This window comes from Microplitis demolitor, chromosome 3 (genome assembly GCF_026212275.2).
Source record: "Microplitis demolitor isolate Queensland-Clemson2020A chromosome 3, iyMicDemo2.1a, whole genome shotgun sequence".
NCBI classification, from domain to species: domain Eukaryota; kingdom Metazoa; phylum Arthropoda; class Insecta; order Hymenoptera; family Braconidae; genus Microplitis; species Microplitis demolitor.
In genome coordinates this window covers 2,468,338-2,493,958 of record NC_068547.1, presented here as the reverse complement: position 1 = coordinate 2,493,958, position 25,621 = coordinate 2,468,338, and the positions used below count along the sequence as shown (strand labels likewise).

General features: G+C 31.0%; 2 protein-coding genes across 3 annotated transcripts in view; both read left to right on the top strand.

Moving 5' to 3' along the window:
* LOC103568826 (zwei Ig domain protein zig-8) overlaps positions 1–13,539 on the top strand; it is a 116,176-nt gene extending 102,637 nt beyond the window's left edge. For both annotated transcript variants that reach the window (XM_053737155.1, XM_008545802.2), the window contains exons 4-6: positions 7,317–7,536; positions 7,859–7,956; positions 12,315–13,539. In XM_053737155.1, coding sequence (XP_053593130.1) covers positions 7,317–7,536; positions 7,859–7,956; positions 12,315–12,415 — 419 coding nt within the window. In that variant the 3' untranslated portion in view covers positions 12,416–13,539. The remainder of the gene's footprint in view (positions 1–7,316; positions 7,537–7,858; positions 7,957–12,314) is intronic.
* Positions 13,540–21,294: 7,755 nt separating this feature from the next.
* On the top strand, positions 21,295–25,466 carry LOC103568825 (maternal protein exuperantia). Its single transcript, XM_008545801.3, has 5 exons — positions 21,295–21,590; positions 22,572–22,893; positions 23,707–23,988; positions 24,081–24,419; positions 24,489–25,466. The coding sequence occupies exons 2-5, from the start codon at positions 22,600–22,602 to the stop codon at positions 24,825–24,827; spliced, it is 1,254 nt and encodes a 417-aa protein (XP_008544023.1). The 5' UTR covers positions 21,295–21,590; positions 22,572–22,599; the 3' UTR covers positions 24,828–25,466.
* Positions 25,467–25,621: the final 155 nt, after the last annotated feature.

Below are 25,621 nucleotides of genomic sequence, written 5' to 3'. Positions count from 1 at the left end.
GTGTGTTATGTGTAATAATGTCAGACATTACGACGACTATGACTACTAGCACAGCTAGGAGCTCGACAACGACGACGACGACGACAGCGAGGATGAGTACAATGACTTTTCACAGCGATGCTACTGGAATAATGCCAGTATCGCTACAATTAGTGCAATAATAATTTCCTCTAATTCTGAAACATTAACCCACTTGGTGAAAAAAAAAAAAAAAATCTTCCAGGCTAAGTAATATTTAAATTTTTAAAATAAAAAACTTTTTCAAATAAATATTAAGTATGAAAGAGAGTTTCATGGAACTCGGGCGAATTCGAGGAGGTTTTGTGTAAAATTACTGCCTCAGTTTTTAAGCTTCTGTTAATGGTCAAGTACTAATTAAATGAAAAATTTAATTAATGATAGCTTGTGTGTGGCCTGTATTTTTTTTTTTTTTTTTAGTAAGTTTGGGGGTGAGTGAAAAAGTGTAGCGTGTGAGTGAGTTTGAATTTGTCGTAAATGAGAAAAGAACGTCGCGACACTGAATGTCGGAAAAGTTTTCGAGTTTCCGGCACCGAATTGATGTGGCGGGCACTTTTCGGGGATGTCCTAGTAAATTTTCTAGACGATGCTGGAGGGTACACTTGCTTGTTCTTTACTTCTCTCTTCTTCCCTTATTTTTCTGTCTGTCTTTGTTTCTCTGTGACTCTGCTAAAGATATATATATGTATGTTATTTTTTTTATTTCTATTTCTTTTTCTATTTTCTATTTCTACGCGTCTTGCCTTTTATTCTTCTCCATCGAGCTTTTCATTCCGTTTCCATGACGATCGACAAATTCGTCCAAATAAATGTAAAAGCCGCGAGGGCAAACGACACTTGTGTAAAGTAGATGGAACGTAAATCGTGCCACGGCGTGGCAACTCTATCATACATTTCAGGAAATCTCCTCCTACAAAGATACTGAGAAGTTTAAGAACAAAAATGAAAATTTCCATTTTCGTCAATTCCGACAACGGGTTATACTTTTTTTTTTTTTTTTTTTTTACTTTCATAAGAGTTCAAGAGTCAATCGCTTAAGTTAAAAGTTCGTTTTATTTTCGTAAAAGTATTGCTCTTTATATTGAATAAATTGGATGGAAATTATTGTTATTTTTTGTTAATAAAAAATTTTCATAGTCAACTTTTGGCAGAAATATTTTTTAAAAATATTTAACTTTGAAAGAAAATAAATAAAAATTTAAATTGCTAAGTTTTAAAAAGAAACCAAAAGAAAAATGAATTAACGGAGTAAACTAAAATGACAGTACCCACATCAATTTCCTCAGTACAATTTCTGGGCCACTTGAATCTCATATTTGTTCCTCTCAATTGAGCGGGAAAATCCATCTCGCCACATCTTCCACTCACCACTTGCCATCCTCGGCCACTTCCTGTTCATCCATCTCAACCCATTGCTCTTTCTATCCTCTTTCTAACCCTATATACATTCTCTCTCTCTCTCTATATATATATATATATATATATATATACATATACATATACATACATATATTGATTGCTCCGAACTTGTACCGTACATTTTTCGTTCTAAAATTTCTCCAGCAACTTCTCCGTTCGCTGTCAGACTTACAACACACAAAACTACTTATCGTAACACATCGACTATCTATCAACTCACTTAAAAATATATCAATAAATTTACTTTTTGTTAAATATAAATACACAATACATACTATCGACAAACCAACTTGTCAATAAAATAAAAATAAAGTTCCTATGAAAGATAACTCAATAATACTCAGATAAAAAATACGAGCATACCTCTTGAGTATTAATTTTAATCAACAGAAACAAATTTCAAATATAAATAATAATAATAATAATAATAATAATAATAATAATAATATATTTAATTTGAATATTACGGAAATCACAACGATTCCAGATCACAGAACACGAATAGAAACTTCTGGAAAAGTTTTGTCCACGCCACGGTACGATTCTAGTCAGGGAAAATGTCAAACATATCGATCTCTCAGCTGCGACTGCAACTGCTACTGCTATTTGAGACAGAGAGCGCCATATATATAGAGAAGATCAATTCACATATATTTTGTCCATCAAGTAAATGTACATGGCGAGTTGAGCTTCCCGGTACACTAGAGTAGAAACTATCCCAGCTATATATATATAGATATATATAGATAGATATTGATATTGATATAGATATAGGTACTGATAATAAAGTAGAGTACGGGTGAGTGAATGAGTATGAAGTGAAGTGATCAGAATCACATGGTGGATACGTGTGTCGGACCAATAACTGACCGTATCCACTTGTCGCTCTCGGCGACACTACTGATTACAGTGCTAACTTTCTCTCCCAACAAATTCTACCACCATCACTGTCATATCCCGATCTCTATTTCCTTCTCCATCTCTAGCTCTGTGTACTTTTTCAAATTTACCCTGCATATATACATAAAATAATCCAACAAACTAATAATCCAATAAAGTTTAATCTACGAGGATGTTATTTTTAAATTTAACAGGCATTGAAAATTCAAAGCAGAGTAAAATAAAAAAAAAAAAAATCTAAAGTAGTAATGGGTGTGAGAGATAAAGTTGAGCCCGTAAATGTGATAAATAAGACCGTAGGTCAAAACATGGACGTGAATGGAAGCTAAACACCTCAAAAGATATCGCGGTCATAACAACAACTGCACGTGTGCGCTGAAGAGCTCGTTATAGTGAGCAAAACGTTGGTTAACGAGGATCATCAGTACTATACATAGCAGCAGCAGTACCGACAACAACAGCACCAACAACTACAACGTACTAATACCGACATCAAGAACAACAGCAGTACTAGTACCAGTGGCAGTAGCAGCAGCAGCACTACCGTCAACGGATGATGTAGTTGGGGTAAAACAAGCTAAGTAGTATGAGCAAATGAACGAGTAGCACGGGATGAGTGAATCATAGAAGGAGAGTGAGGGCCAAAGAGCCAGGGTGAGACCCAAGAGGGTAGGGGGAAAGAGAAGCTCAGTACACAATTCCACTGGCACTATCTGTCTCTCTCGGTGCTGAAACTAAGCTCACCAGCAGCTAATCGGTACTCGACGAAGCTCCGCGAGCCAGAATCCCCGATTATGTCTCTCCCCCTCTTCATCCCATTCTCCGGTCCAAGCGCGCGCTTTTGGCAGGGATATCTAGCGAAAGAGCTGGCTCCTGTACCAGTTGGATCCTTGATGCTGTTGATTGCAGTAATAAGGCTCCAAAAAACGGGTAATATTATGTAAATACACAGATCATGATTAATGTCATATATTTGTATGGATAATATTTTGATGGAAGTAATAAAATAGTAGGAGTTTTTGTGAGATAACAGGGAATTATAGTGTGTAGGGGCTGGTGGATATAATAATGATTGCATCAGTACAGAGTCGAGAGTTGAGAGGGACGTGGGAGAAGCGAGAAAGTAGAGTGAATACTCACGGTTGGAAAGAGAATATAACAACGGTGGTCGGTCGGTTGGTTGGTTGGATGGGTGGTTGGTTGGCTGCTAACTGGATGGATGAGCGGGGCGAGAGAAATGAAAAGGGTAGATTGTATGACGGGAGTATGGGAGATTAACAACGGGTAAAGCGTCGGGCACACGATAGTCGAAGCGGTGGTCTGCATAAATTACACGGGGGCCATGAAACGCGTCGCGTAACGAGACAATTAATACACGGACGGTCGCGTCGAGAGCCAAACTCTGTACTAGTCTCTACAAGTACTGAACTGAACACTGGTACGAGAAGCACGAACCAACGAAACGCGACAACTACACCTATTCTCTCTTTCTCCACCACTGGCATCTACGTTTCGTCGGCACCTACTCGGCTCTTCTTCTGGCTCTTGGTTCAGCAACACAACCAGAACACCAGATCCACTCCTCCTGCACCAGCACGTTCTCTAACACTACTTGCTCATCTATTAGCTTCTCTCTACTCTCTACTCTCCCTTCTATATCTACTATATACTCTTCTCATAGTATATATATATAGAGAGACAGTGAATAGTACACGACTACGTGGTTGAACGCGAATTAGAGAGACTATAGTTCGTGCACACGGCATATCCACATAATAGCTACGCTGTTTCCACGATTCTACACGCTCCGGATGTGTCCTGTTGTTACCGGCCCCCACTATTTTTACTTTTACATACTACATTTATATATAAATATATACAAGTGTCAATAGAACCTTCAAATTTTTTTTTTGACGATCTCAAAAAATTTTCATTAAAAAATGAACTGTCAGAATGTGACTGTATAGACGGCAATCAGTTGATCACGAATTAAATGAATACTAATGGTAACGATTTTAAAATAATGTCAGGGTGATTGCTAAAAGGATCTGTAGAGAATTTTGTAATTTGAGCAATGAGATGGGGGCACGTGTGCTTGTGACGTATAGCGAATTAAGCCGATGACAAGAGAGAAATAGAAACGTGAGGACACTGGATGGTGAGCAAACGAATCTACATATAATCGAGCGATTGTCCTCGTAACCATCAGCATCACCATCACTACGACCACTAGCATATCTAGAATTTACGCTAGACTATATACATTTGAAATTTTTAACGTCAATTTACCATCGGCTACGCTGCACACTTCACTACCTGGTTCATGGTGTGGGTGTGTGTAGTGCCTACACTACATATATATTTATAGCGATGACGAGCACAAGCAAACGATAAATTCGTACGAACGCCCAGCAAATTTTCTGAAGCGCGAATTTCACGAGGACGCTCGTCGCAGCAAGCGGATTTTAGTCGAACGTGCGGGCCATTGTTCACCAGACGAGCCCGAGTGATTTTCATCACCGACAATTGTTCCTTTCTTAAGCCCAGCCTTACTCGTCACTACTCGGCCCATTAGCACATATTTCCGCGGGGGTAAGCCCGCAAACCTTCGCATTCAAACCTAAATACATTTGTAAATCTTTCTCTCTCTTAATATATATGTATATGTACATTTATATACAGATAAGAGATAAAAGTTTTGGTAATTTGAATAAAAAGAAAAACGGACGATGGACTTGAATGGAAAGATACGGTTGAACTTTGCCCAAGTAATTCACCAGACACCAGAGTTTGTTTTCCCGCACTACATCTATTTGCTTTCCGGCGACTAACCTGTAAAGGTATAGTCATATCTATAGTATTTTACCCTCGGCGTCTATTGGTACCTCGACGGTGAGCGTGCGAAGCAAGAACTCATCTCGAACTTGATTAAAGTCACCCGGTGATAGGAACTTTCCTCGGACATTGTTCAACTTGGAAACGTAATAAATCCATTTTACTAACGTCTGCTCCGTATTAGCGAATCCAGACTCGTACAACCTTCTTCTCATTCACCCAGTTCGTTTCGTCGATTTCTTCACGCTGTCGTTTCACAAATAGAAAATCACTTTCCTTTTTTTTCCTCATTTTTTTTCTCAATTGCGAGCGACTACTCCCAAACATCCATCTATCAAACTTAATGCTTTATTTTAGTAGTTTTCACCCGCGTTATTGATAATCGACATAAAATATCGTGAAATAAATTTAATAGTTTTCTTTTTTTTTTTTTTTATGAAAATTAAAAAGTGGGAATTAATTTTTTATTAAATTTCTCGTCAGGTTTTTTTTAAATTCTCATTGAATTATTGCGACGACTTTGTCCAAATGAACAAAAGAAATTAAAATCTACATGGATACTGATTCTATTTTTATTTTAATTACCAGGAAATATAAATATATATATATATATACATATATTTGTATATGTAATTATAAAATTAAGAGTATCATAAAACTTGACAGAGTATTATGAATTTAAAAAAAAAAAAAAAGAAAAAAGGAAAACTAGGTTTACGCAATGCCAAGCACGCATCATATTTTTCTCTCAGTATTACGTAAACATGACCTGAAATATGTGCTCTTCAAACTTTATTCTCAGAACATGCTTTAACCACTACAAAAATTTTTTATTCGCGTATTTTTATTTTTTTTTTCCACCGTGATTTCCGCGGGTTTGTTTTAAAGTCACGTATAAGATCGCGGTTTTTTTTTCTATTTAATTTTTTTTTTCTAAAGAATCCAGCGCTAAATTGATAATTAAAATTTTAATCTCGGATCGATGAAAAATTTTTCATTAAACTTTACACAGAAAGAACCGAGCGAGCTGGAATTTTATAAATTTTTAATCCACAAAAAAAAAATTAAATAAAAAGTTCTCATGCATAAGCTATTTATTACTTCAGCCATGAAAATTATCAATTTGTACCTATAAATCCTCAGGGTAATTAATTTATAACTAGAGCACGTCTATTAATATAATAATAAATATATACCAAACTCAATAATTAATTTGTAACTTATTAATTTAATTAATATTGTATATTCACAACAGTTGTAAATATTTAATTATAACTAATTAATTAAATAAACACAAATCGACACACGTAGCTGTCAATAATAATAATAAATTACTGATAAATACACTAGACTTTAATTTATTATTTTTATGACTTATAGCTTATAAACACGACAAATATATTTTTAAATTTACCGCGCAATTTATCCCAATAATTTTTTTCACAATACAGACAAATCTAAATTGATTTTTTTTCCAAAAAAAATTTTGAAAATTGTCTGTTACCGAAATTTTTTTATTTCTCGGTAAAAGATATCAGTTTCCGAAATATTATTTTTTATTTTAATTCCATAAACATGAGGGTATCTTTGAATACTCAGGCAACAGGAAATTTTAAGGTTAGTTAGCGACCATTTTCCAGATTTTTATCAATTACCTTTTGCAATACACACCTTCATACATTCATCCATTTATTTATTATCATTATTATTATTATTATTATTATTATTTTTTAAACCATACTGCAGTTGATTCAGTGAATGTGTTGTCAGCAGATTAGCATACACGGGTTTCTTGTCTAGGATCGTGGCTATTCAGGAGAAAAAAAGAAGATAAAAAAAAAAGGTCAAAATACGTCCCGACTGTGCGATAAAAGATAATGACATTGACGATGTCTTTCCGTATACTCATAAAGGGGTATCTCTTTTCACCATTTGCTAGGTAAACGAGGGAGATCTCGTCCTCGCAAATGACGTTATATCCCAGTGTTTATGTCAACACGAGAACAACTCTTTGACATTTAACAAGACTAAACAACCTCACTATTTACCCGGTTTACTCTATTACTATTTTATTTTTATCATTAAACTCATTATTTTTTAATATTATTCACTATATACATGTATGATTATTTTTTTTTTTCCAGAACCACGAGCAAAAATAATGGGGCCCTCGGATATTTATGTAAAAACAGGGAGTGTGCTGACATTAACCTGCCTGATGTCTCAAGGACCCCATGACTTGGGAACAGTGGCTTGGTTTCGTGACAATCAACCAGTCATGACGTCTGCAAGAAGTGACAATGACATTGACCAGCAGCCGCGAATTACTGTCGAGACTGAGTGGAGTGAAGCTCTTACATCGAGGTCTGTATTCATGCGATAAAAAAAAATAAAGAAAAAGAATAATATAAAACGATGGAGTAAAAAAGAGTAGATAGACGAAAAGGATTACAGAGTCTACACTGTAATCCCTCTATTATTAATTCTGTCTAGTCCTCTTTCTTCTTCTTTGTGGCGCACACGCTCGACTATTTTTTACCTCTGCCTGATACTACATATATACAAATGCTACTTTATAAATGTATATAAGTGTGGATGATTATGTACTGAGCAAAAACATATTATACATATGGCAAAGATGTTTTTTTAAAATATAATACACACTCAACGTTTACTATGCTTACAGATTAAGGATTTTCTCGGCAAAACTGAGCGACTCGGGAAATTACAGCTGTGTGCCAACCGTCGCAAAAAGAGCCAGCGTAAACGTTCACGTTATCAACGGTAAACACTTTTTTATTGTTTGTACTCTCTATTATTTATAAATTTTAACAAACAAGCAAACAAATATATTTTTTTATTAAATTATTTTTAAAGAACGTGGCACAGAGTATGTCAATAAATTTTAAATTCTTGGTATATATACATATATATATATATATTTTTTTTTTCATATTATCAAAAAGACTGAAATCTAAAAAATTTGAAATTTTTTATTTCATCTACATTTTTTTTTTTAATTCCAATTATTTTCAAGAATAAAAAATTTTTACTGTTGATTAACTAATTAATATTTTTTTATAGAATAAATTGGCTCTTGAAAAAAAAAAAATTACAGCTACAGAATATCATAAAATCTTGAAAAAAAATTTCTTTTAATCAAGATGAGTAAAATAAAAATAATTTCTAGTTTTTTAATCCTACCTGAAATTTTTTTTCTTACTTTAATTACTTGCTTAGGATTCCTTTTTATTTATACTAGTAATTTCAAATTTTTTTTTACTAAAAAAAAAAAAAATGAAATTAGTGTGTTTGATACTTTGATCAAGCAATTATTTTTTTTTAATTCAAACTAATGAATTTAATTTATTTGTTGACATGTAATACAAAAAAAAAGTTTATATTTATATATATGTATAATATTCACGATGCATATAAAACAAATGTAAATGCAATTTTTATTAAACAAGGTAAAATTTTTTAACAAAAGTAATGTTTTGTCGACATACTAGTGCGCGAAATAAAAAATAACTTAAAAAAAATTCATAGAAAAAGTATAAGTGTGCATTGTACAATTATTGCCGCTGTATGTTGGTAATAAAGTCTCGGTGGTGGTTATGAGAAAAAAAGATGAGCAAAAAATAATAATAATAATAATAATAAAGCGAAAGACTCTCGAGTTTTTTTCCGCGATTCAGTATTCCGTGTTTCGACGTAACATTTCACCTGGGCAACTGTGAAAGGCCAGTACTTTTAAACCCAGCTCTTGCATATTACGCGTTTCTCAGTAGTATAGAGGCTTATAACTCGCGTATGAGTCGTAATAGCACGAGAGAAAGCCTAATCAAAACTGATTTACGCTTGAAAGTTATATTTGAATAGGCACGAATTAGAGGAAAATCATAATCCGACATACCAACAAACTTCCAACTATGAATCAACTAATCCACACATAATTTCACTTTTTTTTTCAACATTCAGTACCTTTTTGACGTTATGATTACAAACAAAATTAATAAGTATTGTCACGTTTGTTTAATTATTTATAATTTTTAAAATATTTAATTTTTTTGAATAATTATAATGAACTCACGTACTGGAGTAACAGAGTGAACAGAGTGAACAGAGTTACGTGTACGATTGAACATATTCAACAAAATTTATCACGAATATAATTAAATACTGGAGAGTGTAACTGGGTGTAAACATACATCTGCGATTGCATGTTTACCGGACGCGCAATTTTCCAATGTGCATTTTACCTCGCCTGCACTCGTGCATTGACTACAACACTTTTCGCAAATATTGATGGAACGTGCACATTGTATTCACATACTATTTTTCCCATTTTACTTTTTACACTCTTTACACCCACCTCATCTTTTATTTTTATTTTATTTTTTTTTATTTATTTATAGAACACGTGAATAATATTTTTCATTGTTGAATTTTTCCTACAGATACTATTATTTTTCCTCTTTTGTAATGGAGTAAAAAATTATATAAAAATAAATAAAATAATAAATAAATATTGAAAAAAAAAAAAAAAAAAATAAGGAACAAATACAATATAAAATTGTACTTTGCTGGTGTTGATAGCAATCCAAAAATTTCTACGTATGCAGCAGATGTGAATAGAAAACTGCATAATACTCAAAAGAAGGTCGCGAAAGAAGTAAAAGTTTTAAAAAAAAAAATATATATATATATATATAAAAAATAAGTGAATTTAAAAGGAATGCGGAATGTGTGAACGAAAAAGAAGACGATAGAGGAATAAATATATTCTGCCTTTGACTTTAAAATTTTAACTTCGACCTGAAAACGTCGGGGACTTTTAAAATTTTGTAAAAAGCAAAATTGATTTTTTTTTTGTGAATTTTATTCTGTACTTTTTTTTTCTTTTTTTTTTCTCAGTACTTCTTTCCATATCTGATGCTCTCCCAGAGGCGGTATCACGTCGATGGAGACACATGAGGAAACTCCCGTGCTATAAATTCAAGCAATAAGTTCACGCTGGGGACGAGCGATATCGGAATCAAATCAGTGCCAAGTAGACAAGCCCAAAAGCGCACCTCGAACACGTAGAATCCCTGAAACTTGTGCAGCCATCGGCATACTCGCTTGAGCGCATTACCAATTGAGTCTACGCCACTCTATATCACACAGATAAACACGTGCGCACACAACCATCTTTATAGACCTATATATATTGTATATAAACACACACACACAGTAAATACTTTTGTGCGAGTATTAGTATATGTGGACTCTCAAGCGGAGCTTGTCGATCCTCTTTACAAGCTTTACCTCTAGGTTTCCTGCTGACTTCGACAATTATGCCAACAATGCTTCTCGTACTAGCGCTAATAAGTTGCCACATGCTGTAGAAAATGCTCGTGATAATGGGGGTTCCCACCAACAACTAATTACTCAAACATATCATAAAGACTTTGCCTACTTTGTATACCGTTTAAATTCCTTTTTCCAAAAACTATTTTATTTATTAAAAATAATTTTCCATACTTTTATTAAGCGACAAAAACAAAATTAGCTTTCGCGGGTAAAATTTTAATTAGTTGGATATATTATATGGCAAAAATATTTAAGTGGGTTAATATAGTTAGAGAATTTTAGATAATTTAGTTTTGGACAATCGATTAATTTGATCTTGAGATTTAGCATTAAAGAAAAAGTTATTTTTGTTTTACGAAATCTCTCTAACAAATTAAGCGATTTGAATTCGCCTTGCGGCAACCGCTGAGATTTATCAAGACTTAAATTTGATTAAATTCAAAGATATATTTAACTGCTACGTGTTTTTCAAAATTAAGTAACAAATTCTTTTTAACTTTTATTCATTAGATTATTCGGAAACTAATCGATTTAACTTCACAATTTATCGTTCAAAATCTTGATCATCATCTCAAAAATATCATGCGAAATTTTGTTCATGTATTCTTTTTGATGTCTATTTTCAAATGGTCGGAAAATTTTTCAAAATTCAATCCCGACCAATAAGAATTTTTTTTCCTATCGAAAGATTAAGAACTAGAGGTTTTTTTAAAAAAAAATGTTTAATATAAACCTTTGGAATGAAGTTGTTACCAAACAATCAGAATGGAAATGAGTCATAATGAACTAAAAGTTTCGTGTTGTTAAATTGTTGAAAACTAAATTTCCAACCCTAGCTTAATTGAAATTGAGACAATCCAGTGATGAGAAGTTTTACTTTAAATCAGCTCGATTACTATATATTCAGCTGCTAAGCGTACAAAGAGAATATGAAATGATACGATTATTCGCAAAGAATAGATAATTATCAAACAATATCACAAAACAGCAAGCGGTCAAATTATCCATACGGAAAATATATATATATATATATATACATACACTGTGAAAAATTTCCAAAAAATTTTACTATGGTGCATTGTAACACCGGACCATAAGAAAACTGGTACAAAATTTACAAGTGTCCCATAGTAAACGTATGCGCAGACGACACGATTGAGACCTATGCGCATACATTTACTATGGTACTCTTGTAAATTTTGTACCAGTTTTCTTATGGTCCGGGGTTACAATGCACCCATAGTAAAATTTATTCGAAATTTTTCACAGTGTATATATCAAAAATCTATGTATCATTGACATGACATTTATTTTTTTGTATACGACAAAATTATACATAATATGGCGACATATATGTCAACATAAATGTTGGTGCATTTATATAATTTTATATTCCAAAGATATGTACAAAATTTATTCAACATATTCCTTATTTGCACACATCTCTGCACATATATGTTGCATATATTTTTCGCATATCGCGACCTTATTCTGGGATGTAACCCACATTAAGATAATTATTCAGGAACTGCTGAAAACTGTAAGAATATAATGGCCGAGATATTTTGGAAAAATATATGTATAACTCATTTTGACAGTATACTATAAAATTTATGACAATACATATCATCACGCATTAGTAGATAAATGAGAGTCAAAAATTTTGATTTCGATAGACTGAAAAATTAGTTATAAATTAATTATCTATAAATTTATTAATTAAATTGAGAATTTATGTGATAAATTGTTAGGTAGATAAATAATACAATAAATTGTTAATGTTTTAGGTGAACATCCTGCAGCAATGCAACATGGCAATACTGCAGTCGGAATGCCAACATCCGGTGCCTACCTATTGCTCGCACTTATCATCGGCCAGTTCAGATAATATGATGCACAATGGATTTACGAGGGATTTACGTGTGTGAAATTCAACGATGCGTGAGTGTGTGGGAATGTTAGAAAAACAAAAAAATATATTATGAAATTTAATGAATAATTTCAAAAATATAAATAAATAAATTCCGACACCTGATTAATGACTGGATTGTAGATGAGGAATATTTTTTTAAAATGAGATTAATTTTATTTATATTTTTTTGACGGGTTACTTTGCTCAATTGTCGAGATCTTTTTTTTATTCAGCACAGGAAATTGCTATTATTATTATTATCAGTAATTATGATGGTAGAGATGAATGATAATGATAAAAAATAATAAAATATTAATAGCAATGGAAACATAGACACGTAAAACACGTGATTTTAATCTCGACTAAGAAAATTTTTCGCTCGTCGTTATATCGTTCCACATAATTAATTAAAAGTCTTGTTAAAGAATATTCCTTGTCGTGATGAAACTTTTCATCAGCTATGGAACATTGGGTGTCCCTGAAGTGACTTACGGGAGATGAGAGACGACAAAAAAGATAAACAACAAGTAGCAAAAAAAATAAGGAAAATAATAAATAAAAAAAAAAAATAAAGAGACAGCGAGACAAAAAATATCTGAGCAGGATTAAAACAATATTGTTTGTAGGTAACGACGCTCGAGCTCTTTCACAATTGTTCAGTGCTCGTTCCACAGGATAAAACCTATGCCTTTTTAACTTTTAGTTCTTATTCCATATAGATTTTTTTTTCTACCCTTTCATTATTATTTTTTTTTATATTTTCATCACTTATCCCAACACCTATTGTCCAACTCTGCGGGTCTAGAGTTCCCGATAATTCCCTCGTCGTGGAAAACGAGTCGCATCATTACGGATATATTGAAAATTCAAAAGACGTCAATTTGTTATTTTTTTTTATTTTTTATCCCAAAATATTGAGCGGTTTATAAAATTTCCCCTACATCCCGTGACATAGATTCGCACAGTGTTAAATGTCAAAATAAATGTCGTACTATAGGATAAAAATAAAAATAAAAAATTTAATTGTAATGACAACAAATAACACACCCGTTTACACAGTAACAAAAAAAAGTTTTAAATAAAAATGATAAGTACATAAAACAAGTATGTAAGTGAATAAATGATAAGAATTTACAAAAAAAAAAATGAGTAAGTGTATAAGATTTAAAAAAAAAATAGTAAAAAAAAAAAAAAGTAACTCGGGAGTTTAAGAGATGAGACAACTAATCAATAAGACGTTCCCTGATTTATTTAAATATACAACAGTTACTTGGCTGTGTTCCCATTGTCATCTTATTTTTACGTCCACATTTTCAACCTTGTATATAATATTTTACTCTTGTAAATAAATTTATCCACATAAAAAAAAGAAAAAAAAAACAAAGTATATATATAACATCAATTGTCAATTATTTCACCATTACCCCTTAGCGAATTGTTATCAGATAAGTAGGAAGTAAAGAGCAATATAAACAATAAATAACAAAATTTTTTATTTGCTCAAATGACATAATGGAGTAATCAAACAATACGTGCTCGAGAAGATACAATAAGAGGAGCGTTTATGAACAAATCGTTTAGCGATAATAGATAGATGGTAAGATAAATAAAAAGGTACAAATGAAGAGTTTTATTGGCGCTTCTAACAGCACGATCGAGATATTAATACTCTTGGGAAGGGAAAAAAATCGAAGATAAGATTTAAAATGGCTGCTATGGAATTTGGCAATCGCGAGCTCAAGAACTATAGCCAGTAGAGTTTAGTTAAGAGTAATGGCGGCAAGGCCTTTTAAATAAATTTTGAAAATGCATCGGGGTCACGGATAAATCGATTTGTCTATTTTACAACCGTATTTTTATAAAAAAATTTAATATTCACACATTCACATCCGTTTCGAGACATTTATACTCTGGAGAGTTTTGTGAAAAGCGATTCCCTCTATTGCTACTGAATTACAATGGGTTTTAAGGCTGGAACGATAGAGTCTTGAAGTTTAAAAGCATAAACAGTGTGAGTAAGGCTCTAAGAGTTTTTGCTAGAGAAAATAAAGTGATAAATATATTGTTGGATAGGGAGTTAACTTGTACTTATTTATTAGACATATAGATTATTTAGAGTTTTATGGGATAACTTTAGATTGGTTTTAATTTTTATGCGTATGGGGGATGGGGGACGAATTCTAGGGCAAATATTGGGCTGGGAAATGTAAACTTAGAATAATATCGATTGACGATAAATCTGAGGGAATATGAGCTGCAGACTGGGGGAGAGGGGGGGAGGGGATAAATGATAGAGAATAAGTAAAGAGGCAAGCATAGAAGAGGGTGAGAATGAGGAAGAGCAAAGAGATGCCAGAGTACTAAACGCATAGCGCTACTTGCACGAAAAACAAACAAAACCGCTGCTTTCATCTACTACCGACTAACGGTTCAAGTGTATAAACACGATAAATTCTGAGTCTGCCACCAAAGCAAACTCTCGGACAGTCAATTATATATATTTATGTCCATAATATAATTTAAATTAATATTTAGTTGCTATTATTATTGTTGTTTTAAATGTTAAATATTAAACAGCGCGCATTTGAGCGAATAAATTATTCAAGTGTGAAGACTGTTAGCTGCTAAAAAATAAATTAGGATACTAATAATAATAAACAATGCGAAATAAATGTAAAAAAAAGAAGGCATCTAATTGCCAGCTTAAAGTTGTCGAATATTTGAAATTGCTGGGCTGAAAAAAATTTTAACCGGAAAAAAAGTACCAGGCAATATCGTTCGTTTTTTTCTACATCCCGGCACTCTGGAGCTTCACGTTCGGTAACCGAAGCAGCAGAAGAGTAAGAAAAAATTTTGAAACAAATAAATAAAAAAATATTATATAGAGAAAGAAATAAAGAAAGAAAAGTAGGGGAGGGTGCGGGATAAAAAAATGTGAATGGAAAATAAAAGGAAGGCCCGAATGCAAGCGGCCTGATATCGAAGCCATTGCTCGCCCGACAATGAGTAACGGGGGCTTCCATAAGTATCGAAAAAACATCGATGCCGAGGCTATCTCGTCGCGCGGCCCGCAATAATGCCAGCAGTTTCTCTTTCTCTCTGTACACCCCTCATATCCTTTTTATTTGTATACCTACACTTTTTTATTTATTTATTCTTTTTGTTTTTCGTTCCAGATTTTTTTTATTTATTTTATGCCTACACTACGGGCATAGAGACCGAGAGGGAGGGAAAGAGTGAGTGAGTGTAAGTATACCAGAGACGTACATTTCAAATAATAAAATGCACAGGGAATCAACAAACCCCCGACCACTGGACCTTTTACATTATTCGCTATCACAGACACGAAAGCCAATAAATAGAACTGCTTCTGATTCTTCAGTAACCTGAGGCTATTTGAAACAGAACTAAACTCTTCGTACAACCGACTGACTACACTATCCCATCTACAATGTATATAAAGAATACACAAGACCTTTTTGACTTGTACCGGTACATATAGATAAAAAGAATGACTTGGTGTTGCAGTTTCTGCTACGTCAATTGGGAAAAAGGCACCTCCTCAACCGTGAACTGAATCGATAATGTAACCAGTCAATTCTTTAGCTCCCCTACTTGCCACGATACATTTCATCTATTTTATATACATATATATCTATACTTTACTTGCGATAACTGTAGATGGAAAATAAAGACAATCTGTCGTATCGTTTGTTTTTATTCCCTTTGACTTTGATATTTAAATGAAATGATGTTTATGTATATATGTTTGTATATATATTTTTTATTTATTTTTCCAGTGCTATTGTTGTGAAAAATGTAGATAAAAAAAAGTGGACAGAAATGACCCATGGTGATTTTGATATATTCGATTTCCTGGAGGACGAACATTGAAAGAGGAAATTGATTCGTGTGACGAGGGGTTCGAACTCACGTCATGTCATCCGGTGTTATTTTAAATTAAATTAAATGATAAAAAGAAGAAGCTTATCCCATGAAAGAGAACTCTCATGAAGGGGATGTAGTTATCATCCCCCTTATGCATTCATAGAATTCCGTGTGAAAGACTTTGTTAAATAAATTTAATTTCCGGTACTGCGTTACGGAAGACGTACGAATTATTTACAAATAAAATTTTATTTATTCGCTTCTCGATTGCCGGATAAAATGGTAATTTTATATTTTTTTTAAAAAAAGTATTTTATGATCTTTGAAGAGGTAGTTAGGACGAGAAGCACAACGAGTGGCGATAATTATCTGGATAAGTCGATAATCGCTGGGATAGTTACGATCGTTTGTAGCAATACACCGTCAGGTATAATTAGCAGTATCGTAATTATACGACCACGGCTGTGAAAATTTCCATGTGCATTGATATGTACATATATGCATACATCCCATGTAACTTTCTAACGATTTTATTTAATTAATATACGAGAAAATATTTATGTTATTAATAGTAGGCTACAGCACTTTCTATAAATACATAAATGGATGGAATACATATATATATATATATACAAAGAATAAATAATATTGACATTTTCCATCTAGTGAATTTCCAAACAAACTTTATACTTATTTTACATTTATATAACGGTAAAATAATACAACAAAAAACAACAACAACAACAATAATAATAATAATAATAATAATAATAATAATAATAATAATAATAATAATAATAATAATAATAATAATAATATGCAGTATGAAATTTCTGCCAAGCGATCTAATTTACAAAAAAGCCTTTTTCGCGTGTTAAAATTCCCACTAGAATAATAAAAACCCGTGGCCGAGAGTTATTTTCTCAAATAAATTACTGCGCATGCTCTTGCATTAGAGTTTATTATTTAAAAAAAAAAAAAAATAATAAATGCTCATAAATAAATAAATAAATTTTTAAATACGTTATCATTGTAATTAATGTCGCGTATAATTATCTGGTGAAACAAATATAATAAAGTATATAAATATATATATATGAAATGATAACACAAAAAATGAAGGGGTGGAATAAATTGAGGATAAAATATTGTCCTCAGTAGTACAGATTATTATTATTATTATTATTATTATTATTATTATTATTGTTGTTATTATTATTATAATAATTATTATTATCAATTAACAAATCTCAATGCGACTAAACTCTTAATCGATCTAATTAATTCCATTTACAGCGGAGCTCATATTTCTCTAATAACTGTAGTAATATAAATCAGACAGGCAGTTACGCGGAGTTCTGCCTTTGCTCATTACAATCCACCAGCTACTGCAATGCAACTGCCCACTACCCACTGCCTACAACACTAATATAACTGGCGATTCGTAATAACAATCATGACCCACCGAATCACATTCGTCACGCACAGTCACACGTGACACTCTCGTGTCAACTAGATTGATCGTTCATTAATGCCTGGGCTTTTGTTGCCTCCCTGAATCTGAATAAAATATAAACCAACGTATCTATGTCTATATATATTATTAATTTAGTTTTATTTAAAATAATAATAATAATAATAAATATATTTTATTTGTCAGCAACAGACATTTTAATCGAATCTCGAGGACAAATAACCCAGTGCGCTGATATAAACCCGAAAAAATAATAAATAAATACTCATGGGACAATATTGCCTTGTATATATATGTATAAACGTACTGAGAATTGTGATCAGTCCATCAATGTTCAAATCCATTAACCAGTTACGTATTATATCTCACAATGGCTTAGAACCGGTAATAAATATTGATTGCACGTTGCCTGGCTGCTTGGATCCTATATGTTAGTATGCTACACACAAATATATATATATATGTATGTATATATATATATATGGGCTGGCTAGTTGGTTGGCATAGAGTATGAAAGCACGAGCACCAGGAGCCAACTTATAAGAGTCTACCAGACAAAGAGGGTAAATGCGTTTGCGAGAAGAAGCGAGATTAGGGTCGAGAAATTTTGGTCCCGGGTGACCGACGAGGCTCAGGCTCATCGGCTACCCCCTTAAGTAAGACAAACGATCTCCCAATGCCCCGGTTCCGCTTGCGCCAGTTTCCGCCTTCGCGATGACCTTCCGACTACCCTGTACATACATCATCATGTCTCTCCCTCCTGTTTTAACATTTTTTTCTACCTTCCTCATAAAATATTTCGTATGAATAAATAAACAATACTCCTAATAGCATTTGATTGATTAAATTTTTTACCGGTATTACAAAATCATATCATAATTAATATTTATCGTTTTTAGTACTGCTGAGGATTTATCGACTGCATTAAGCTAAGAAGCTTACCGGTGATCTTATCAGTCCATTTAATCCAATAGGTTGCTACATGTTTCAAATTTTAAAATTACTTGCATTATCCTCATCATTTACTTATATAAAGATATATGATATTATGGATTTTGTGGGTTGGTTTGTCAATTAATATACAAGTAAATCATTAATTTCCCTTGGGTTACATCCGCGACAATGACAATCATCCATTGCACGGGGGAACGTAAATCCGTAGGACTACTGTCGGAAACTGTCGTTTCCATGTGTCGTCAAGTTTAAATCCAGAGACTTCAATGTTTACAATATTCACCCAAAGACTGTTTAGTTATACATATATATATAAGTATAAATATATAGACAGCAAAGTCAATTCAGAAATGCAGTAACTAATGAAACGTCATGTGTGACATTTTCATTGGTGGTTTCCTCAAATCTTTCATATATTATATATTTTATATACATATATATGTATAAACAAATTGAAATACATCATAGTTAATAAATGTAATGAGCAATCAGGAGGGAAATTATTTCTGTGCCATTAACCAGCATTTTAATGAAAAACACCTTTCATATGTATATATATTTGATATACATGTGGTTATTTATGAAGGTAATATGGAAGTAAATGAAATGCGGGAGTTTAGATAAACAACAAAAATAAAAATCAATAGAATGGGAATATTAATTTAAAACAAAGAGCGCGAATATACAAATGGTTTAAACGCGAATTATTTTTGCGGTTTAACGTGTGTGTCACAGACATTTGGACGGTAAATGGTGGATGATAATTACCATCATTAATTGTATGGATATGGGCATTTTGTATTACAAAGTATATATAGAGAGCTTATACAGGTATTTATATCCATGTTCGAATGGCATTTATACTCTGGCTCCCCACTTTATGTCCTTCTTCACCCTACTACGCGGTTTATATGCATCCACATTCACATTTGTATAAATGTATTGATATATATTTATATAGATATCACGTATAGGTAAATATAAATAGGAACAGTATGCAGACAATTGAAGAGAGAAAATTCAAACATGCCATCCCAACATGTCGAGAGTTATACCGTTATCTGTTCAAATAACCCGCCCCCGTTCATTTGAACTTTGATTCTCGCATCGGATTAATTCTCGTAATACCGATGGGAAAATATTACAAATATTTTTTATACAGTTTTGTTTGCACACAATTCAATTCATCGTTTGGTGTTCGTATTCAAAATTGATATTTTCTCACCCTCTATCTGAACTAATAAAAAATATAAAATATTTTATTTTAAATAAAAAAATACCAAACGTCAATAGCATTTGTTTAAAAAAAAAAAAAAGACAGCGGCTGTGCTTGAGATTTAATTATTATTAATTTAACCGTAAAATAAAATTATTAATTTCAGTAAAAGCCATCCAGCAATTATTAAAACGTTAATTCAGGTAAAGTTTACTATTGCAACCAATTTAATTATATAAACTTTAATTATAAAACCGATTACTATTAATTTAACATGAGTTTTACTTCTCTAATCTTCTTACAACAAAAGTTTTTTCAAATTTTCGCTTTAAGCTTTTAATGGCTTACTCGTTAGCTATTGATGGACTTAAATAATTCATAGAATTTAATAGATTGTGAATAAACAAATAAACTTTAATAATTTATTTTTTCATTTTATGATATTTTGTTTTAATTAAACTGAGTTTAATCAATAGCTCCATTAGTCATGACATAATGAAAAATTTGTTACGAAAATAGAAATGTTATCTGCGTTATCATTTATACTGTCAACGATGATCAAACAATATACATATATATATATATATATATATATATATATATATATATATATATATATATATATATATATATATATATATATATATATATATATATATACAATATTGATTTAAACTCGCGCCGTCAGGAAAATAATTCAATTTTCAACAAACATGTTTTTGTTTTTTTAATAACCATTTTTTTTACGCTGTCGGTTATTTATTTTTATCAAAAATTAAAAATTAAAAGTTTTTTTCTATTTCTTTATGTAAAATAAAAAATTTACTATTCCTTGATAACTTAATTAAATAATAATTTATTAATTAAGACATCAGATAATTTATAAATTTTGAATAAATAAATTAAAATAATAAAATTTAAAAAAATGCGCGCGCTAATTTTTCCATGATCTAAATACGAATTTTAAAATTTTTATTCTTACGTTTTATTTATTTATTTGAAAATTTAAAAAATTGACACTTAACACTTCAAGCTGACACTTAGTTATATTTTATCATGTAAATAACAATAAATAATAATAAATGTCATGATTATTTACTTGAATATATAACGGAATTTCTAAATAAATAATATAATGTAAATATTTAAATCTTATTGTTTTCCCGCGCAGGTAGCTAGTAGCGGGAAAAATTCAAATAATCAAATGATCTGCCAATAAAATTCATCGATATTTATCAGCCAACCGGATAATTTTTTTTCACGAAGACTAAGTGCGCATGCGTGAAAAAAATTGACTCTCGCTAGCTGGCTTCAGTTATTAATTTGTTTCACATTTTATTACACATTACACCGCGACACGTGCGATCACTCGTGATATTACTTTTGATAAGTACCGAGTATTAGTAAGATGTCTTACTAGAGCTAGATTTTTTTATTATTATTATCAAACAAATATATATATTTTTTGTTTGTTTAAAAAAATAAAACAACGTACTTATTATTATCATTTTTTTATTCTAGTTATAGAATATTAACGCGTAAATTAATTATATAATTTAAAAACACGTGTACGAGGTTCATTTGTTTTAAACTGCATTTAAATAAATTCATTTTCTTTGGTAAGTATAATTAAATTTATTTAATGGGTGCGGTTTTTTTTAATTTAAGCAAAAAAATTTTATTACGCCGTACATTTTTTCCTAAATTTTTTTTCATCAATTTTTTTAATTACAAAAATTATCGTCAATATTTTTTGTTCTTGAACAAAATAAAAAATATAAAATTTTTTTTTTAATTTCCCTATTCAATTTTTTTTTCTTAAATTTTATTGACGATACTGAAGTTAGCGGTCTAATAATTCGTCGACTTTTTTTAAAACTATAAATCATAAAAAAAAAAAATATTTGAAAAAACTGCACTTACAGCTTTTCAAATTCTCTGCATGTGCATATTTTTAGTTTAATTTTTTTTTCTTTAATTGATGTTAAAAAAAAAAAACAAAAAGTTTTTGACTATCTACTAATTTCAGGATGACCCTGAAATTAAGACAGTTGAAAATTTTGATTTTTTTTTTTCAAAAAATCAATTACAAAAAATAAAAACTGAAAAAATGCACATGTAGAAAATGAAAAAAGCTGTAAGTGCAATTTTTTAAAATATATTTTTTATTGTAATTTATAGTTTTTAAAAAAGTTGAAAAATCATTAGTCGGCTAATTTCAGGTTTATTTTTACTGATCATTTTTTTTTGTCATTCGGTACTTTATTTATTTGTACAAGGTTCTAAGTATTGAGGTGAGGAAAAAAAATTTACCGTAGCAACAGATTAAAATCTCTTGTAAATATAATAATATAAATAAGTTTTCAATGTCATTTAGCTAAACTCGACGTAACTAAACACAGAAGGAAAAAAAAAGTTAAGCTGTAACTACAAAAGACTAATAAATTCTTTCGTATGATAATAAAATAAAATATATAATATGAAAATATATATAATTTGAAATGAATACATTATACTCGATACTGTTCTACTTGAATATATTGCTGGCAGAATTTATTTTAGTGTATCTGCTATTTATTTATTATTACTTATTTTTATAGTCACGTAGTAATTTATCAGGGAGGCAAGATGGTTTCCTCGACAACTGTTGATGAAGGTGAAACCCCGGTGACAGTAAAGCCATCGCCGGGAGCTAGAGGAATTTCACCGGGTAACTACCGGCTTGTTGGATGGGATATGGACACGACAGGAAAAAAACTAATTGACGAAATTTGTCAGATTGCTGGTTACACCAGCAGTTCATCATTCAGTCAGTACGTGATGCCTTTCAAAAATTTATCCCCACCGGCACGTAAAAGACACAATTTGAAAATTGTTACTGTCGGTAAATACCGTATTATGAAAAACTCAAAAACTAACAAGGTATATTTATTTTTATATGTATTTCATATTATACGATCGATAAATATAAGTCTAATTATTGGAAAATTTCAAAAGTTCTTATAAATCAATTGAATATCATTTTTTTTAATGAGTGTGAATTTAGTAGACATAAGACAAATTTTAAAATATTAATAAATAGAGTCAATAATTTTTTTTTTTATATTTATAAAAAATGCACTAAAAAATTATTAAATTGAATCGTAAAAATTCAAATTTGATAAATATTTAAGATTATAATACAGAATATTTAGTAATTCACAGAAAAAATACTTTTTCCTGTCTAAATCTTTAGGTCTCTAATAATTTATATAAAGCGTTTTATGTATCACTTAAATTTATAAATTATCGATATGCGGAATTTTAATTCCAATATAAAATATTTTCATAATTCTGAAAATTATTGAACACTTGAATAAATTACTCTGAGATTTGTCATTTATTTATTCAAGCATTAATCTACTGTATTTACTTTATTTAACTGTAAATATTATTTTTTTTTCAACATAATAACAATTTTAAAAATTATGACTTTTTGTATCCATGAAAAAGAATTTCGAAACAAACTGCGAACTATGTAATACAGTTTACTACAAAGTAAATATTCATATTTTTTCTATGACACTGAGACTAGTGCAATTGTAATTTTTTTTAGTCAGTTTAAAAACGTAGATAAGAATTTTTAAAAAATATTTTTTAATTACTAAAAATAAATCGAGTAATGCGTAATTATAATATCAATAATATCAAAGTCTGCTATAGGGAAATAATTAAATGTAAATAATAAATTTCCAGGTTTTGAAAACAAAAAGCGAAATTTCAGCTCTGATTGATTTTTTAACATGGCTAGAAAAAGTTCAAGGCGATGCTAAAGACGGTGTTATTTTAGTGCATCATGAACCCCGTAAAGTAATCCCATCATTGGTTTTGTCTTCATTGATGAAATACAAACTGCTCGACCGATTCAAGGCAACCGTCAAAGGATTTATCAACGGTTTTGAAGTTGCCAGTTGTAAACGTGCCAATACATTGCAGGCTTTTTCGCTGAGAACATTGTCTCGAGTGCTGCTGAATCAGGTATTACTTAATACTTTATTTATTTTAAATAATTAAAATATTTATTTTTCCTTCTATTAATTTAAATTTATAATATTATTTATTTTTTACAGAAGGAAGACATGGAATTAGACAATGCAACAATTCGCGCACGTCTTGCATTACAAATAATTCAGCATTTGAGCAACGGAGAAGAAAACGCCCCAACTAGCGAAGGCAAAGGAGACAGTGAGGCTGCTTCAGAAGCAACCGTTGAGTTTGTACGTGAATTTGTCGAGCCAGTTGAGTCTGAGGAGGACGAGTACGAAGTATTAAAGCAAGTACTTGAACGTCAATTCACTTTGAAACCTATCTTCAAACCTTTAATGGAGATAACTCGTCGTGAACGTCAACACGCAACTCCACTTCGCCGATTACTGGCTGAAGCTGGGATTGATTATGAACAACTCAAGGTTTATTTCATATATTTTTATTCAAATAAAATTGTTATCATGATATATAAAATGATAATTGTATTTCAGAATGTTTGGGCGAGTGACAAAATGAAAGCCATGGAGCAACTGATCAAAGACAAAGTTACAAAAGCAACTGACAAAGAAAAATCCGATCTTTTGGACATCCTCGAGGGTCACTTTGATCCCGAAAAAGAGCTTAAAATAAAACTCGAATCACCAGATATTAAAAAGAAGAGAACCGGGTCAAAAAAATCACGTAACAAGGAAAATAAAGATAAGGATAATAACAAGAGTGTCTCGGAGACAGAGAGTCCAGACACAACGACGATGCTCACCCCGGATAAAATAAAGACTGAATCCTCACCCGCTTCTACCGAAGATGAAGTTACTCCTAAGAAAAACTAATTAATATAAGTATCGCTAATTACTTATATAAATATATATACATCAGTGCCTTATTAGTGACTTAAGATATTACAGCTAAGAAATACTATAACCATTTATTTTTAAATCGCGTCGCAAAATACTCCAAGATAAAGTTTAACAAAAAGCATTAAAAAAAATGCTAATAATAAATATTAATTTAGTTAATACTATAAAATTTAAAGACGAGTTACGAATTTAATTCAAAGACTACGTTCGTTATTTGATATTTTTTAAAAATAAGTTTTTTTTTGTTTCAAAGATTTATTACTTTTTTGTTTGTTATTTTTCATATTAACTAATTTTCTAAATGATTATTATTTATAATTAAAACACACGAGTCTAGTTATTATTCTAGATCATTGTACGTAATGAAAGTACTTAATTTTTTTCTTTTTCATCACATATTTATAATTAAGTAAATCAGACAGACAAACATGTGATTTATTGAATTGATAATGATAAGGATTGTTTGAGGTGTTAAAGTGATTAATAGATATTATTAATATTAATATTAAATAGTAATATCTGGCAATGATAAATATGTAGTTGTGTTGGATCTCATTGTATTAATAAATTTATTAATATAATAAATCATTGATTGAAAAGCAGTAGCATTAATTACACAGCTTATTGTCGGTATATTTCACTCCGTAATTACCCTTAACCAAGTGGTTTAATCGTAATAATAGTTTAGTCTTAGGATTAAATTATGGATTCATAGTTATCGAGAGGAATTACCCTCATATATATATGCATATAGATGTATATAATGT

Bases quoted from the DNA above. Each gene is read 5' to 3' on its own strand.
- LOC103568825 (XM_008545801.3), top strand. From the start codon at position 22,600: ATGGTTTCCTCGACAACTGTTGATGAAGGTGAAACCCCGGTGACAGTA. The intron at 22,894-23,706 runs GTATATTTATTT...ATAAATTTCCAG, and splicing joins AAAACTCAAAAACTAACAAG to GTTTTGAAAACAAAAAGCGA. The intron at 23,989-24,080 runs GTATTACTTAAT...TATTTTTTACAG, and splicing joins CTCGAGTGCTGCTGAATCAG to AAGGAAGACATGGAATTAGA.